The sequence below is a fragment of the Astatotilapia calliptera genome, chromosome 3 (genome assembly GCF_964374335.1).
Source record: "Astatotilapia calliptera chromosome 3, fAstCal68.1, whole genome shotgun sequence".
Classification (NCBI taxonomy): domain Eukaryota; kingdom Metazoa; phylum Chordata; class Actinopteri; order Cichliformes; family Cichlidae; genus Astatotilapia; species Astatotilapia calliptera.
Genome location: NC_137424.1, coordinates 14347498 through 14365486, shown reverse-complemented (window position 1 = coordinate 14365486; position 17989 = coordinate 14347498). Strand labels below are relative to the sequence as shown.

Genomic DNA, 17989 nt, shown 5'->3' with positions numbered 1-17989 from the left:
GGAATGTTAAAAGTTGTGACTAAATTTGGAATTCTGATGCATCCCCACCCAAAGTGAAAGCACATGAGCATGTATACCACTCACTGCAGCACTGGATTATATATGTTTTTAACCTGTGACACGCTAAAACAAGTCAAAAATAGCCTTCCAAAGAAAAACAAATAACAGATACCACATTTACTTCCACACCATATTTCCTGTAGAAAAATGCAGAGCATTCGAGAGTGCAGCACTTGCCTCTCAGCCAGCAATATTTATTATATCCAGACATTTTAAAAAATCAGTGATTACGAAACATTACTGTGCATTCACCTCTGACTAACTGTTCCAGCATGAGCAGGAAGAACAGACTAATGTGTGTGTGTCCGTGTGGGGAAAGAGTTAAGTGACTTTCCATATCCTCAATGATAACTTGGAAAAAGAGACAAGGAAAAAAGTGAGAGGGAGGGTGAGTGGACATGTGTGTTCATGAAAAGGAAGTCTGTCCAGACAGTGTCAGATGACATCATCGTCTCCAACGCTTTGTGTGTTTATGTGTGTGCGTAGGAGGGAGGCAGTCTTTTAGTATAAATAGGCAAACCGCTGTCAGTATTTCAAACTCAGGGACCAGCAGAGAACAAACCTGAACAAACAGGGATTTGAAATACTACACTGGACACACGCCAACTACAAGGTAAGGACCTGAACCTGACAGTTCAGACTAGCTTATACATACAGGCACACACAGCATTACAAGGAATTAGAAGGGAAATTGTTATTTAATACAATAAAGTGTAATTTAGCCTCTTGAGTAGTTTTCAGTTGATCTTGTCCACATCCATAAATTACATCATCAATCACATGTGCACAGCTTTTTTTAATACAGATGTCTATAATGTTGACTTGCATTCAGTTCCTAAGAACAAACTGAATCTGTTATAAATCCTATCCTGAATTATTATTATTAAGTTTATTATTATTAAATCTCATTATCCTGAGTCAGTGTTTGACTGAAGCACAGTTAGAAGTGGACTAATATATTCTTCTTCTTTTCTTTCTTCTTTTTTTTTACATCTACCAGTTGTGGCTAGTTTGACACGTTTTCTTTCTGTCTTTATTTATTTTCATACTCTTTGCTTGAACCTTTCTGTATGCAAGTTTTTACAGTCATAATTTTAAGACATCATTTTATGGCCAACTTTTGACAGGTCTCTAACCTTTCTCTGTACCACTGTGTAATCCAGTGCAGTTTCTTACTAAGAATCAGAAAGGATCTACAGACACAAGGTTAAACAAAAACCCACTCCTCTTTAAATGGATACAATACCTATTTCTAAAGAATGCATCAGTTTTAGTGATGTAGTGTACAATCACTGCGAGAAAAGCTGTTTGAGAAGAAAGGTTATACTTGCAGGTGTCAGATACAGAGTGTCTGCTGCATACTGAATCACCACTATTCATATTTGATGAAATTCTATTTTTTCTTTTCCAGAATGCTTTGTGTATATATTTTCCTGGTGCTGGCTCTGAGCAGAGTGGGACTGAGTTCTCTGCAGGATAAGCAGACTGATTTTGGGCTGAAGGTCTTCTACCAGTTGGCCCAGGAGTCAACAGACAAGAATGTGGTCTTGTCCCCATATGGTGTGGCCTCTGTTCTGGCCATGGCTCAGCTTGGTGCAAATGGAAACACCAGCAAGGCCTTAACTACAGCTATGGGTTTTTCTCTGCAAGGTGAGTGACATCTAGATCCAGAAAACAAAGTGGGACTGCGGCAACAGGAACAGGTTACAGGAAATAATGAGAATATATCCATAAAGTTTTTAGCATCAGGACAACAATATGGCACTATTTACTGTTTTTACACATACTGTAGCGTTTGCAAAAGAAAGTTTGTAACTAAGTTAAAGAAAGATTAAAAAAAGGTAGTTTTGTGACTTTGGTAGACTAGAGCATGTCAAGACCATAACCATGAAAAAAAAACAAAACTCGTCCCGCAGAGCGGGGGATGCTTCGGCAGCAGTGGCTTCTGCAGCGGGGCCTGTCCACTGAGGAAGGGGTAGAAATAGCCAACGGGGTGATGGTGGAGAGGAAGATGAATCTGGAGAAGAGATATCACCGGACCTTGGCCAAGGCCTTCAAGACCAACCCTCACCAGGTGGACTTCACGAAGCCAGACCAAGCCATCAGCGTTATCAATGCATGGGTCTCAGATCACACTGCAGGTATATTCATATAGCAGACTCAAACCCGTCTGAAACCTCCATCAGCTTTGATTTCTGCTGATGTCTATCTTTGTGTCCATCTTTGAAATCGTTTGGTCATCTCTTCTGCAGGTCTTATCCCTGAATTCTTGCAGTCTGGATCTCTGACTGATCAGACACGCCTCATCCTCCTTAATGCGCTCCACTTCCAGGGGCTCTGGAAAATTCCCTTTGACCCAAAACTGACACAGGAGAGGATGTTCCACTGTGCTAATGGCAGCACTGTGCCAGTCCACATGATGAGAATCACCAACCGCTTCAACTACGGTGGGCCACGTTGTTGCACTTGTTTATCAAACGGTTCCACAGATGACTAAGGTCTCTATCTGTATTTACTCATTAAGGCCTTTCTTTTCCCCTCAATTAACAGGAGAGTTTGTAACCGCTGATGGAGTGGATTACGATGTGATTGAGGTCCCATATGAGGGCGACTTACTGAGCATGCTCTTGGTGTCTCCCTTTGAGCCTGAAGTTCCTCTGAGCACGCTCAGTGCAGATCTGAGCAGCCAGAAGATCCGACAGTGGAGGACAGAGCTCAGGAATGTCAGGAGGCAGCTGGCCTTGCCTAGGTAAGAGTGGTCAGAGTGTATCTTTGGAGCTAACAATAAATTATATTGATTCATATTGATTATCACAAGGCTGTCAGCCTAAACAAAACACAAGAAACTGAAAGACTGGTGTTTTGAAGGTTTACTCTGGACTCCGAGGTGAATCTGAAGACTGCGCTAGTTAACATGGGACTAGGAGACATCTTCAACCCAGCTACTGCAGACTTCACACGCATCACCTGTAAGTCAACCTTTTTGTTAAATGTTCACCTCTCGGGGGTAACTGTAGTTCCCGAGGTGCAGCAGGTCATCTACCAATCAGAAAGTTGGAGGTTTGATCCCGAGCTACCCCAGTCTGTATGCCAAATATCCTCAGGCAAGATACTAACCCCAAGCTGCTCTCCGATGCATCCACTGGAGAATAATTAAGTGTGAATGTTAGATAGAAAGCACTTAAGCATATGAATGGTATAAATGAGAGAAGTTGTCTAAAGCACTGTGAGTGTTCGGGTAGATAGAACAGTGCTATCAGTGCTATCATCTTGGAGTCAGGAATGTCTCCAAGATTCCTTACAAACTTGGAGTCATGAGTGTATTGTGTTGTTATATGAACAAATCGGAGTGTGTTACAGATAGAATTCAAACAACTGAACTGTTTAACACGAATGGTGTTTTAATGAGGTCCAGCAGGACAAACAAAGAGATGAGTCCAGAAGATAGTTCATGACCATCACTAAAGCTGTTTCTGCACTATGATACACTCTTAATCCTGACTGGAGCTTTTGAAATAAACCAGTCTTTCAGAGATGATCACTCAGTTTTTTTATATCTATCTATCTATCTATCTATCTATCTATCTATCTATCTATCTATCTATCTATCTATCTATCTATCTATCTATCTATCTATCTATCTATCTATCTATCTATCTATCTATCTATCTATCTATCTATCTATCTATCTATCTATCTATCTATCTATCTATCTATCTATTCATTACAACCACCTTAAAAGCCTGTGTGTCAAGACTGTCCATATTTAAAATTGAAGCATTTTAAGCCTTAATGATAGATTATAAATAAGCATATAAAAAAAATTTAAGGTTTAAAAAAAACTACATAATGAAAAAAACAAACATATTTTATGTAATTGTTTTTTTCTTTATTTACTCATTTGTTTTTGGTTTTTTTTGTGTTTTTCCCTCTAGTGGATCAAAGGCTGTGTGTGTCGAAGGTCCTGCAAAAACTGAAAATTGAGGTGAATGAAGAGGGAACCAAAGGAGCAGCATCAACAGGTACCCTCATTTCTCAAGTCTATATATTTTTATTTGTGGCACAGGTGATATAATTGATTTTTTATGGTAGTATGGAACATAATATGATGTAAGCTAAAAGGGGATGTTGAAAATAGGCAAAAGAAGCAGAGTTCTTAATGTTTATAGATATTCATTTATAGACAGAGAAAATATTTTAATCATTTTTTGTGATTAATCATATTGTAACAAATACTTTTCAACAAAAAATGTATCAGGAGAACTATTTGAAGATAATGTGAGGGGTCCAAATGAGGTCCCCACATAAACCCAACACTGACCCCCCTTTCTTTTTCATTATTCTGTTAGCTGCTGTCTTGTTTTCTCGTATGGCAGTAGAGGAGATCATTCTAGACCGACCGTTCCTTTTCCTTATCCAGCACAAACTCACAGGTAACCTTTCACTAGAATAAAATTTTACAATACCAGACTGCTAATTGGTAGAGTGGCTCCCTAATGTTCTCCCTTTTATGTTTAGGTGCTGTTCTTTTCATGGGTCAGTTCAACCAGCCTCAGCAGTAACCCGCTCTGAAAACCTTTCATTCCCCTGCGTGAGGCTACTAAAATTCCACATAATGACCATCCAATGGATGACATATCTGACATATACTACTTACATCAGATGACATATTTGAAACTGTAAACTTTATCACTGGAAGGTTTATTTACAACATTATTGAAAAAGATTTTGCTAAATATATATATATATATATATATACACACACACACACACACACACACACACACACACACACACACACACACACACACACACACACACACACACACATATATATATATATATCTTTATAGATTATTTATTTCTCTGAATGTTTCTGAGTGATAAAACATATTGTGATATAAAGGAAAGTGAACATATGAGGTATTTCACCTGTTCCTGATACAAAAGATATTGATTTAATTGTAAGGGAGGGACGCTGAATGAATTAGTATTTATAAATAGTTATATTTTGATATTATTACTGTTAAAAAATATATTTCATATTTTTTGTTTGTTTTGTTCTTACATTTTTATTTCTGTCACTATGCTTGTATTTATTAAACTACTATATTTTTTACAATGTTGCAGTCTTTGAGGAGTTCTTTGAAAGGTTAACATTGACTTTTTCTGTTCCCCCCCTGACTCAAGCATCAAAAGGGACCTAACAAATCAATATAGTTTCTACACATAACAGAAATATTAGTTCCCATTGCTTTAGTTAAATCTGCCAAAGATAAGCTTCGCACAAAACAGCATTTTTGTACTATTAAGCTGCAAAATAGGTATTAGCTGAAAACCTGAACACCTAGCATGGTGTGCAGTGACTGAGGAAACTAGACAAGTGGAAGACAAAAGCATGTCTAAAAAAATCTGTATCTATCTACAGTAGATGAACAGTATCTGAAAGCAAGATATAGGGTGGGGTGGGGTCACTGATTCGCCAAAGCAAAGAAAACCTGTCAGGAAGCCATTCTTAAGAAGGGGAAACATTACACAAGAACTGGAGTGAAAATGAGTGGCAAGAGGTCTTCATTTTTCAGCATCATATCCCAAACACATAATTAAAGGAACTTGGAAAACATATTAGATCTTGATAAGAAAAAAAATGTGCTATATAGCTATAATAATATGTAATATGCGATCTGTTGGGAACAAAAAGATGCCACAATGTTCACTGGAAATGAACATTTTCAACCTACAGAGGGCTGAATTCAAAGACTCTCCAAAAATTGTTAATTCTGTTCCTACTGTGACAAAGGAGCGGTTCTGTAACAATCTCCTTCATGCTTTGAGACTATGCTGGGAGACACAGCAAAACCTTACATATTAATGTACCATCCTGGAGGAGTTGGACTACCTGTGTAACCTCTATAGCAGAGGCCACTATGTGGACCAAGGTCCAGATCCAGACCCACAGGCTGTCCCATATGGACCAAGACCTACAGCCAAAACAGAAGTTTATGATTTAACACCAGGGAGGGCACTTCTATTTTTAACTGGTTCAGCTATTCTGGTCTTTATGATAGTGGTTCAGTGGCTGCAGAAATGCACAGACCAATTGGATGGAAGCTAAGCCATACCACATGATACCACTTAACCAATCAACTCTGTGCATTCCAGGTGTTTAACACTGACTCTACAGGGCTAGGTTAGCAAGTTACACATGTGAAAAAGGTAAGTGAAGACGAAGAAACAGTCCGTGCATCACAGGAAGCCTGCAGCAGTCTAGGTCCAAATAAGGAAGGATTTAGAGTTACCAGATCGAGCACTAACTATATACTTTAGAAAAGAAGGCCTAAAAGCTGAAGACTCTGCGTCCCATCATATTTAGATACTAAGTATCTGGTTAGACACCATGTTGTGTCATCTGCTAGCGAGGAAAATCTATACTGTGACTTCAAATGATACTACTGAAAGCTTGTATAATGTAAACAGAATTGGTCCTAGCACAGAACCATGTGGAACTCAATCCGGTCTTTAAGTCTGACATCATTAGCTGTTTTGGGGTCCAAACTCCGCTTCAGGTCCCAAACTCAAACGAAAACTGCGGCATCACTGAGAGGAGGAGCCTGGGCTCGAACCACCAACCTTCCGGTTAGTATCTGACCTGCTCTACCAACTGAGCACAAGTCCCTAAAAAGCCACCCCGCTTTTTAGGGGTGCTGAAGTTCAGAATAAATAGAAAAAGATTTTAACATTTTAAAAACACAACAGCCTTATTAAACGCAGAGTAGTTTTGACCCAGAAGCAGGGTTCATCCCGTCATCACTTAAAGACTGGATAATTAAACTTAGTGTGTAAGAGTCCACTGTCAGAGGCCATATAGGAAAGGATCTGTAACCTTCACTAAAGCTGTTTCTGTGCTGTGATGAACTCTGAAACCTGACTGAAACTCTTTTAATAGACCATTCCTCTGCAGATGATCGGTTAGCTGTTTAACTCTTTCAAGAATTTTTGAGATAAAAGGAATGCTGGAGAGTGGTCAGTAATTACATAAGACAGCTGGGTCAGGTTACTGCTTTTTAAGTAATAGTTTAATGATTGCCACCTTAATTGCACATAGCCTATTAATAGAGATAGATGATCATATTTAAGATTAAAGCATTTACTAATTGTAATAGTTTGAGCAGTTGATAAGAATGGGTAATGAGGTCTAATGGACACGTTGATGACCTGGAGGAAGCGATTACTAAAGTTATTTCAGATTTAGATTAGCTGAAGTGAAAGAGTCTAAATAAATATAAATGACATTTAAAGTAGCTTAAAATAATGATGTGTCTATGGCTTTGAGTATTTGTTCTTCAATAGATAAAATTTCATTTATTTTTTTTAATCAATGAAGTTAAAGGAATGCTTGACTCAGCAGAGCTCTGACTTTTTGTAAGCATGGCTTCAATGCTGAAGAGAAACCTGGTTTTTCGGTGTTTAATGAATGATGATGATGGCAAATCCTACCGCTACGGAGACTCTCTTTTTTTCTTTACCAGGGACTCAGTGTCCGCAGTTACACACGGTGAGGATGTAACACTACACTTCATACACTTTAAGATCATTCGAACCCTCCGGAAGTGAGACGAAATCATAAACGTCACGTTAGACGTGCCGGAGTGCGCATGCTCCTCGGATGTGGAAGTGCTTTGGCAGAAGCAACGGTCGGGGAAGGGTTTGCGCTTATTACAAGCGCAGTAGTTGAGCACCTCACACGGGAATGAACTTTCGGCATTAGTTCGGGTGTACGTCTGAGTGGGCAACGAGGGAGTACAGTCCGTTTGTCACGTGACACAAACGTTAAAAACCCCACAGAATGGTAAGTTATTACGTCTCACCTGCCTGGAAAAGTGTACGTGGAGGGTATGCTACGCTAATGCTATCAAGGTGTATGATTCCAGGAAGTCACCACCTGCGGTAACTACACCTGGCTTCTGTCAGCATAGCCTTGCAAGCTAACAGGCCAGCATAAGAAACATGCTTCATGCTTCTTACGCTGTATATAGCTTTCGTGCAGCTTGTGATCTGTGTGATGTTAGTCAGACTTTAGCATGACAGATACGGGACAAACTAGTGTGCCTGCCCTTGTTGCAGGTAATTAGTTTATCTGTAGGTTTTAGTTATCGTCAGCAACGGAGGTGATGCCGTGCTTCCTACTTTCTGCCAGCCTAGGGTTACAACATAAAGTAATGAAATAGGTTTCATTATGTGGCTAACTTTCTGCTTAACCTCAGCGCAGTTGTTTTTGAAACTGCGTGGCCGAATGATGTGACTGACACTGGTGATGTTAATATTACCTGCCATAGCTCCCACACTCGTCCCTGCCAAATAGACTGTAGACTGGTAACAGGCACATGTAAGTAAACATAATTAGTAAGTGATACGGGGGATTAGTATTGCCAAATCTGCAAAGTTTTAAAATAGCTGTAATACACATTACAGCTTAAGTTTATACCAGTGGTTTCATTATGTGATTGAAGTGTTATGTATATGGGTTTGCTTTAAATGCAGTATAAGACGTCTATGTGTGTAGGTAATATCAAACCAAAATATTATAGCCATTTGATGTCAGTTCCTCCCTTTCCTTTACCAGTGGGGAAACAGCATAGGATGATGAAACACTCGCCACATACAATCGCAATGTAAATTTGTCATGGCCATTATGTTATTATAGACTTTCATATCCATTCCATCCATCCATCCATTTGCTTCTGCTTATCCTTTTCAGGGTCGCGGGGGGTGCTGAAGCCTATCCCAGCTGACTTCACAAAGAATATTTAAAGATTGTCATCCTAGTGCAAGTCTTTAGTGACCAAATCCATTATTAATTTTGGTTTTAGTCCTAATTTGGTCTTCCAGCACCTGAAAAAGGTAACTGACTCTTCAACTGCTAAATGCTCCACTTTGTTCACCTTCTACTTTTGAACTGCCAGTTTTCAGTAGTGTACTTGGGACGTATCAGAGAGATATTGCATTAACAACTGAGGGATTTGGAGGGCGTGGGATAAGTAGACTGGAATTTAAATAACCTATTACAGAAAGCCATGAGGTTGTTTTATTTATGTTTTTTTGGTAGGTTTGACTGGATCACTGTAACATAAAATCATTTTAAAATGGCTATTTTATAATGCTGGCTTAACTCCCTATGTGTTTCATTGTGACACTCCCTTGGACCAAGTAGATATGGGATGATGATCTAATATAGACCTTTTTTTTTTTATTTTTTTTATTGTGATTTGAGAAAACAATTTGGCATGCTATTCTCTTTTTTTTGCAGTATATTTCTACCTGAAATGTTTACCACAAGTTAAAGTCTCACAAAATGTCAGAGTTGATTTTTGAGTGCAGCACATCTCAGTCCAAGCATCTATTCTGCTGGATTTCAAACATGGTGCAGTTCTTTGTTATTTGAGCAGACAGGAGCCGCCGCGTGCTCTAAAAATGTGCACTGTTGACATGGTTTAATTTCTAAAGACTCACAGTGCACACTGAGGTTTATTTGTCACCAAGGATGTGATTCTCTTGGGCTGACTTCAGATTTCACTGTATATTAAACTTTGAACCTGAACCTTTTCTAAGCAAGTAATCCAGACCACATTGCAAAACGTTGATACCATACCATTGATTCCTACCATATGATGGCATCTGCCTCTATTAATATGGGGCCCTCCTATTTATCCTCTTTATCATAATGGTGCAACACTTGAGCAGCCGCACTGATTATTTTATTGGAGCTGAAATAGTTTTGACCATATTTAACTCTTAATGACGTCCCTGTATTTCTTTGCTTTTGGGAGTTGAAAGAGCATTTGAACACAGAAATTGTTAATGATGTCAGACTTGATAATAATGTTTACAAAAAGAGCAAATGATAAAAAACTGTGATGAAGTGACTCATAATTGGGCACAAGAATGCAGTTAACAGGAAAGGTTCCTTTACTGGGCCAGTAATTCAAATTTACATTTATGTATTGACATGTACCTACACATTGAATACATGTTCTCATATATGCTGTACTGTCTTTTTGGGGGCTGTTCTGTTTTTGCATGTAGATGCGCTTCATGCTGCTGTTCAGCCGGCAGGGCAAGCTGCGACTGCAGAAGTGGTACACAGCCACAGCTGAGCGTGACAAGAAGAAGATGGTCAGGGAGCTGATGCAGATAGTGTTGGCTCGCAAACCAAAGATGTGCAGTTTTCTAGAATGGCGCGACCTCAAGATTGTCTATAAAAGGTAAAAGTGCCATGGGCAGTCCTGCATTTTGTACTCATCACATCATCACGTGCTTCTTGTGGTGCTTTCTTTACACTATTTTCATCTTTTCTCATTTTAACGTTACTGACAGTTGTTTCTAGAGTAGATATTTACAGTTTCATTTTCTTTTGTAGCTAACTCGTGCTATGAACTGCTGTTGATTTATCACTAATTATCAAGAAACTAAAGAAATGCACTAGTGCTTTTATACATTTAGGCAGTAGCCTTTATTGTTTAGAAATTTTTAAAAGAAATGTTAGTAACACAGTATTAAACATGTAAAAAGGATGAGATGTGGCAGTGCTTCGTCTCCAAGAAAGAAACAGCAGGAAGGAAAACTACATATTTGTCTGTATTTGAGTATTTCATTAAAATTAATGTCTGTTGGAAAGAGAAGCTGCTTTCATATAGATGGGGACGATAGGCCCACGTCCACCACAGTGGTACATGGTCTTTCACTGCCAGCCCAGCCCCCACTGGTGGAACACGTAGATGAACTATAAGTCTGCTTTGGCAAATTAGGTGAACTACTGCCTTTGAGCTCTAACTACAGAGAACCTAACCATGGCCTCATACATCCGGTGATCAGTGGAGGAATATGGGTGGCCCTGATCACCAGGGCCATGGGCTGGATTTGCATTGCCTTAACTGCCAGGAGCTCTTAGCATCAGGGCAAGTTACTACTGGCCTGCTTCCCTTGACTTTCCTGGTCAGAGAAACACATCTTAAGGACTTAAACCAGCTGTACCCAAGGAAAACAACTTGGTTTAGAAGATGCATCAGGTCTTTCTGTTGAATGTTACATTATTAGATTTTTATGAGTCATTTGAAATTTGAAGAAGCCTACACATTTCACACTATAGTAACTAATATAGTGACACAGTGGCCTCTCCTACTTCCCACTATGGCCAGCCACATCAGCTGGCTTTGCCACACCTAGCAGAGTTAATGGCTGAGTCCAATGTTGACACAACAAGCCTTAGAACATTTGCTTTTCTGCATCAGAGCTTTGGAAGGCATACTTGAGATTTTACAGACCGGACAAGTTCAGCTGAGGCGAAGGGAAGGAAATTAGACCAAAGAAGCATTGTCCCTGAGACTTTGTTGCATAAAACAACAACCATCTTATGTGGTACAGAACCACCCTTGACCATCACTAAAGAACGCATCCCCTCTACAAGTATAGTCTAACACTGGACTAAATCAGTGGTGCTAAACATAAGACCAGGGGAGCAGAATCAATCCAGCAAAGACACCAATTCAGCCCACTGGAGTCTTTGGAACATGTGATGGAGGGCATACATTTTTGGACTTTTAACTGTATTTTTATTTTTTTTTAATAATAATTTCTAACAATCTTTTCTGTTGATAAAGACTTCATCTACAGCCATTCATGCTACACCAGCATAAACATTTAATTGACAGGAAAGTTCCTGTTTTTCACTATCTACTATGGAGATTTCATCAATCCAAAAAAACAAAAGTGATTCGTAAATACAGGACAGTCTGGGCAGTGAACTACAATTAGAATAGAATAGAATAGAATACTTTTATTTGTCAATTTCTTCAAATGTACTTGCCATACAAAGGAATTGAAATTACGTTTCACACTGTCCCATGCGTAGGCATTGACAACAATAAGGTGCAGATGCACAACAAAAACAAAAACAGCCCTAACAATGTCCAGGTAAAAGTTTTGAATAAAAATTACAAAAAATTAAGAGTCTGGCTCAGTGGAAGCAAAATATAAAGAAAGGATGGGTGGCTTAACACAGTACTCCAAGTCTATAGATAGGTTAGGTATACCTTTGTTAGGTACAACTTTTTAACTACTTGTTGAATGTCTAATCAGCCACTGACATTGCAGCAACCCAGTCCATGCATTTATGTAGACATGGTCAGCACCTCAGAATGGGGAAGAAATGTAATTCAGGTGACTGAATGTGGCATGGATGTTGCTCTGACGCACGCTATTCTGAGTGTTTCACAAATTGGTGATCTATTTTCTAACAACCCTCTTTAGAAATTAAAGGGAAAGTTCTGAAAAGGAGAAAATATGCAGGGAGCAGTGGGTCTTTGGGCAAAAATAACTTGTTCATTTCAGAGAAGAAGACTTCTTCTATCTGATAAGGGTTGTTGTAGCTCAGCAGGTATAGCACATTGTGCGCTAATCAGAAGGTTGGTGGTTCAATCCATGGCTGTTCCAAATACATATGTGCCAAATATCCCTGGGAAAGATACTAACCCCAAGTTGCTCTTCAATGCATCCATCTGAGTTTGAATGTGTGTGAATGTGGTAGAAAGCATGTACAGAGAAAAATAAGAGCTTGTGTAAATGGGTGAACAAGACAAGTTGTATAAAACACTTTGAATGCTCAGGTGGAGTAGAAAAGAGCTATATAAGAACCAGTCCATTTACCATAGTACCAACATAACCCTGCATTACAGCCAAAGTATGCAAAAGACAAGATGGCAGCAGCAGACCACACTGGGTGCCATTCCTTTGTATGTGCTCACCAAAATAGGGAAATAGAATATTGGAAGACAATTGTGTGGTCTGTTGAGCTTCAGTTTCTTATCCGACGTTTGGATGCAAGCATGGGGCTATCCTACACTGTAAGCATGGGGCTATCCTACACTGTATGAAATGTTCAGGCAGGTGTTAAATGGGATCATTACCTGAGTATTTTTCCTGACCCGTCCAACCCTTATGCTCACATTGTGCCCATCCTGTGACGACAGCTTCCCCCAGTCACCTGGTTTGTTGAACATGACAATGAGTTCACTATACTCACATCGCCCCCACTGTCACCAGATATTAATTCAATAGAACACCTTTGGGATATTGATATAATAATGAGATATTGATGTGTTAATAACCAAAACGCAAGCACAACTTGGAGGTTACAACACAACTAGGCAAACAATGCATTTAAAACAGAAAGCAGAATTAAGGATTTAATCATTTAGCCCACTTACCTTGGACAAATTACAAAATCAGGCAAGTCAACAAGATCAGGGGGATAAGTGACTGATTAAAACACAGATGCTACTTCATAGGTCAGCACCCAAACACAGGTTATTGGACTGAAAGAACTCTGCACGCTTGCTCTGTCTGGCAGCCCTACACAGGTATGGTAAACTGTCATACTTCGACTGTATGTACATTTCTGTTGTTGTTGTTCTTCGTCTTTCTTTCTTTTTTAAAATCTGTGATGAATTTTGAGGCAGAAAGTCTTAACTGGATCTCACAGCAGGCAGTCTGCGGCCTTGGTGGTTTTTGTTAACTTGAGAACGAGGCGACATTGGGTTTTCAAATTGATACCATAGGTGAATCCACTTAATATGTTTGAGTTTCAATCTCAGTGGCCTTAACATAAAGGTCAGAGGTTACGTTTTCTGCAAATCTAGTGAATGCGATAACTTGAGAACAAGGCAATGTAGGATTTTAAAGTTGTTTCTACTTCTGTGTATATTGTCTTGCAGGTATGCCAGCCTTTATTTCTGTTGTGCCATTGAAGAGCAAGACAATGAGCTGATCACACTCGAAGTTATACACCGTTTCGTAGAGTTGCTGGATAAATATTTTGGCAGTGTAAGTCATATGTGCATCTTAATGTGATTTTTCTGATTTGCATGTGAATTACTTTGAAGGAAGAGACTAGTTGACGGCATATGAATCCTGCTTCCGGGTCCAAACTACTCTGCGTTTTTTAAGGCTGTTGTGTTTTTGGCATGTTTTAATGCTTTGCATCTTGTTCTGTTTGATCAGAACAAGCCCCTAAAAATAGTCCATGATCACTGTCGACCTGTCTGGGTTTTCATTACTATGATTCATCTGCAACACTTTAAAGCTCAGTTTTAAAACCTTACCATGTAACTACAACCCAGCTGCTCAGACACCAAAAATTTGAATGAGTCAGAAAAGAATCACTCTGAGGCAAATAAAGATTGGAATGGGAACATGAAGCTGAAGATCAGGAACTTAACATGGAAACAGGAACAGGAAAAACTTATATTTCATCCTCCAGCTTCACTGTGCTAATGTTTTTATATCATGCTAACTATAGCTCTGTAGCTAGCCAGCATTATAACCATTATATTCCAGCTAGCCCAACTTCAGTAACCCTACAAAGGTCAGTTCGGTTTAGTTTTTCTGTCCTCATTTAAGTGACAGCAGTGCTGTAAGTTTGATTTTTTTTCTTTCTGAAATCTCTCAGTCAGAGCATGGTATATTTACATGGAAACTAGCAAGCTAACTTCCTGCTAACTTCTAACTGCTGAATTTAATAAATGCTGTTTTCATGGATGCTTGGATGTTAAACTTAATTGTTACACCTGGTAAAGTTGCAACACTGATCATTTTATTAAAGATGAAAGCATTTAGACAGTTTAACTCATTGATGCCGCAGTGATCGTTTGACATTTCGTTTGACATTTTGTCCAGGGGTAACAATAATTCTTAGTACAGCAACTTATCCTTAGTTGGTTTAAGTAAAAATGTACTCCTATAATACATGCTGTCACTCTTTGAATCATTTTGTATACGTTTTCTAAAATTATTATTGTCAGAAAGATAAATGTCTACTTGTTAAAATGTACTCACAATGAATTCAAACATAATTTTGTTTGAATTCTCAAAAGGGAAAAGTTGAAAGACCATTCTGAGACTTTCCCTGGCATGGTAAAGAGTGGCGTTTTGTGTATGTGTAGGTATGTGAGCTGGACATCATCTTTAATTTTGAGAAGGCCTACTTCATTTTAGACGAGTTCCTGATGGGAGGAGAGATTCAGGACACATCTAAAAAGAGTGTCCTCAAAGCCATTGAACAAGCTGACCTACTGCAGGAGGTAAGCTGGGCTTCAGAGTTGACATGACTCAAGAAGACGATGCGTTAAAGTTAGTGACCTGTGAGTTATCACTGAAAAGTCAGTCACAAGTCATGGACTGACTGTGGGACACATTTTGTTGTGTTAATGATCACCAGACTAACTTCAGTTTGGAGTTGTGCAGTTCGTACACTCTGCATATGTAAATTTGTGTCGTTTTTGTTCCTCCCTGGTCGGTGAAAAAACTGTTTTGTGTAAGTTTCCTCTCTGCCTGCACTCTGAGTCAGCTAGCCCTAACTGTTGCATTTTTTTTGCATATAATACAGTAATACTAATATAAATGGCATACGGTCATCTTTCTACGTATGCCTGTGAGAGGTGACAGCTCCATGCAATGTGAATGGAACAATTTGTTGTCTGTAATTTAAGTTGTGTCTTCCATTTGTTTATCTTTTCAGGAGGACGAATCACCGAGAAGTGTACTGGAGGAGATGGGCTTGGCATAGCCCACAGCAGCGTTATGGGAGAATATAGAAGGCAGGGGGTGGGTCAGTGTAGGGTAGAACATGCATCAACTTGACAGTACTGGTACTATGTATATGTGAATGGGGACTGATATACACTGTTTAACTGGGGGAGAGACTCAGTTAGTGGAAGAACCTTGCAGTGCCAGGCCCTTTAGCTCTGGGTGGGTGGGTGATAGTGTGCGTGTGTGTGGGTGGGGAGGTCACTTCTATGTGGCTGCCAGAGTTGTGTGTTTATATTCTTTTTAAGGAGTAAGGCAGAGTCCAGCTAAGAAAATAACCCACAGTGTTTACCACTGTGGGTTATATACACTTCAGCAAAGTAACATTTTGCTGAATGTTTATCACAGTATTGTGATTTTGCAGTGTGACTGGGCTATGATACAAAAACTGGTTGAGCAGGCACATTATGTCATGAAGCTTTGTCAGGTACTGACTATGGGCTCACTTGAGTAGTAAGACTGTAATAAATATTTAATGTCACTACAAGTGCTACTAGTGAATTTTAAAGCATTGACGATGGTAAGTTGGGGAAAAAACACTTAATTTATACATACATTTAACAACATTTAATGTCATTCTGTTATTTAGATAATCCATTCGCTCGTATGATGGCTTGTGTTCCTGCCTTGTACAGTATATTTACACCATGTTAAGAAATGCAGGCGCTACATAAAACAGTGAAGAAATTAAAAACAAAACAATTACAAGAATTAGACATTTTAATTTTCTGGCTCCACTCAAATTGTTCTTGTACTAGGTAATCAATTGGTGTGTGAATATATCACGTTTATTTCAGGTGTTTAATATTTTTAGATTGTATGAATACTCCTTGTTATTGGCCCATCTTTCATTGCACAACTTTGATAAACTGATAGTGAAGAATAAACCAAAGACATTTTAGAATGGCATCAGAACTAAAAAAAAAGGATCTTATTTACATTTGAACCATTAATATGTACTGTATCCTGATGAGGTGGAAATGTCATATGCAGTTTAAGAAAAGTGCAACTTAGAATGAGAAGGAACACAGGTAAAGGTCAGAGTTGAAAGTTATAGGAGGGACATGCTGTGTGCAGTAGTTACTTGTTTGGGCTGGGGTGAAATTACAAGGCAGATAGAATTATCTAGCTTAACTATATTTTATTGTTCTGTAAATGTTTTACAAAGTTTTGTTTTCAGTGTGACATCTGTGTGAAAAACAGACTTTTGCTGAATGAGCAGTGGGCAGTAATGGAACGGGTCATTCAAAATCAGTTGAACAAGTTGAAAAATTTCCAGGCTGATACCCCTGACAAAATTCCAGGATAATAGACTTCTTAATAGGGATGGGTACCGGTATCGGTTCTGACATAAATGGTAGTAACCAGACCGAAAAGCAGCGCACATTTCGGTGCTTTATTTCGGTGCTTTTTTTTTTTTTTTCCTGAGATGTCATGCACTTTGGATTCCAGCCAATCATTTTACCTTTGCGAGCGTAGTAGGCGGGCCCAGGTACGTACATTCTTTTAGAGCAGAGCTACAGATTAAAAATGCCCAAGGCGAAGCGGTCAAAAGTCTGGCTGTACTTCACAGCAAAAGATTAAAACTCAGCAGCCTGCAACAAGTGCTTTAAGCTGATACTGTGCAAAGGAGGTAACACCTCGAATCTGATGAAACACCTGGCGACGCATAGCGTTTTTTTAAAAGCCGAGAAAAGCGCCGTATTTGATAGCTTGCTGCGAGACCTCACACCGTGCACATCTCTGCCGTTCCTCTTCTCTGCGTGAGTAGCTTAATGTTGTTCGTGTGTAATTTACGTTGAGTAGGCTAACCACGTTATTACATTAATGCATGTAAGATGAACTAGCAAACACCGTCGTAGTTACATGCAGCTGTCTTCTTGTTTGATGACAGGTACTCCCTTCACCCTGGCCAAAAAGGCTAAAATGACCAAAGAAAAAGTGGAAAACAGCTAAACATGAGAGGTTTTTGGACCAATTTTGTGTTCTCCATTCTTTAAGCACCGGTTTGAGCACCGTTTAAGCACCGGCACCGTTTCAAAAGTACCGGTTTGGTACTTGTATCAGATAAAACCTAAACGATACCCATCCCTACTTCTTAATAGATAAACTGCTAAAACGATTACAGTTTACACACACACACACCTTGCACCAAGGCGTTAGAAACAGATAGCTCCTCACACCATTCTTGAAACATTTTTGCTTTGTGGCAGCGAGGGTTATCCTGCTCAAATAGGCCACAGCCATCAGGGATTACAATTTCAGTGAAAGGATGTACATGGTCTACAAC

At 39.2% G+C, this 17989-nt stretch overlaps 2 protein-coding genes across 3 annotated transcripts; both read left to right on the top strand.

Moving 5' to 3' along the window:
* Positions 1-539: 539 nt before the first annotated feature.
* On the top strand, positions 540-5184 carry serpine1 (serpin peptidase inhibitor, clade E (nexin, plasminogen activator inhibitor type 1), member 1). Its single transcript, XM_026151584.2, has 9 exons — positions 540-673; positions 1472-1710; positions 1977-2201; positions 2313-2507; positions 2611-2809; positions 2929-3029; positions 3996-4082; positions 4410-4493; positions 4579-5184. Exons 2-9 carry the CDS (start codon positions 1473-1475, stop codon positions 4620-4622), a joined length of 1173 nt encoding a protein of 390 aa, XP_026007369.1. The 5' UTR covers positions 540-673; position 1472; the 3' UTR covers positions 4623-5184.
* Positions 5185-7707: 2523 nt separating this feature from the next.
* On the top strand, positions 7708-16410 carry ap1s1 (adaptor related protein complex 1 subunit sigma 1). Of its 2 annotated transcripts, XM_026160730.2 has the most exons (6): positions 7708-7909; positions 8819-8961; positions 10144-10322; positions 13830-13938; positions 15057-15194; positions 15632-16410. In XM_026160730.2, the coding sequence occupies exons 3-6, from the start codon at positions 10144-10146 to the stop codon at positions 15677-15679; spliced, it is 474 nt and encodes a 157-aa protein (XP_026016515.1). In that variant the 5' UTR covers positions 7708-7909; positions 8819-8961; the 3' UTR covers positions 15680-16410. The 2 variants fall into 2 exon arrangements, with proteins under 2 accessions (XP_026016515.1, XP_026016509.1); XM_026160724.2 differs by lacking the exon at positions 8819-8961 and having other exon boundaries at positions 7723-7909.
* The last annotated feature ends 1579 nt before the right edge of the window (positions 16411-17989 follow it).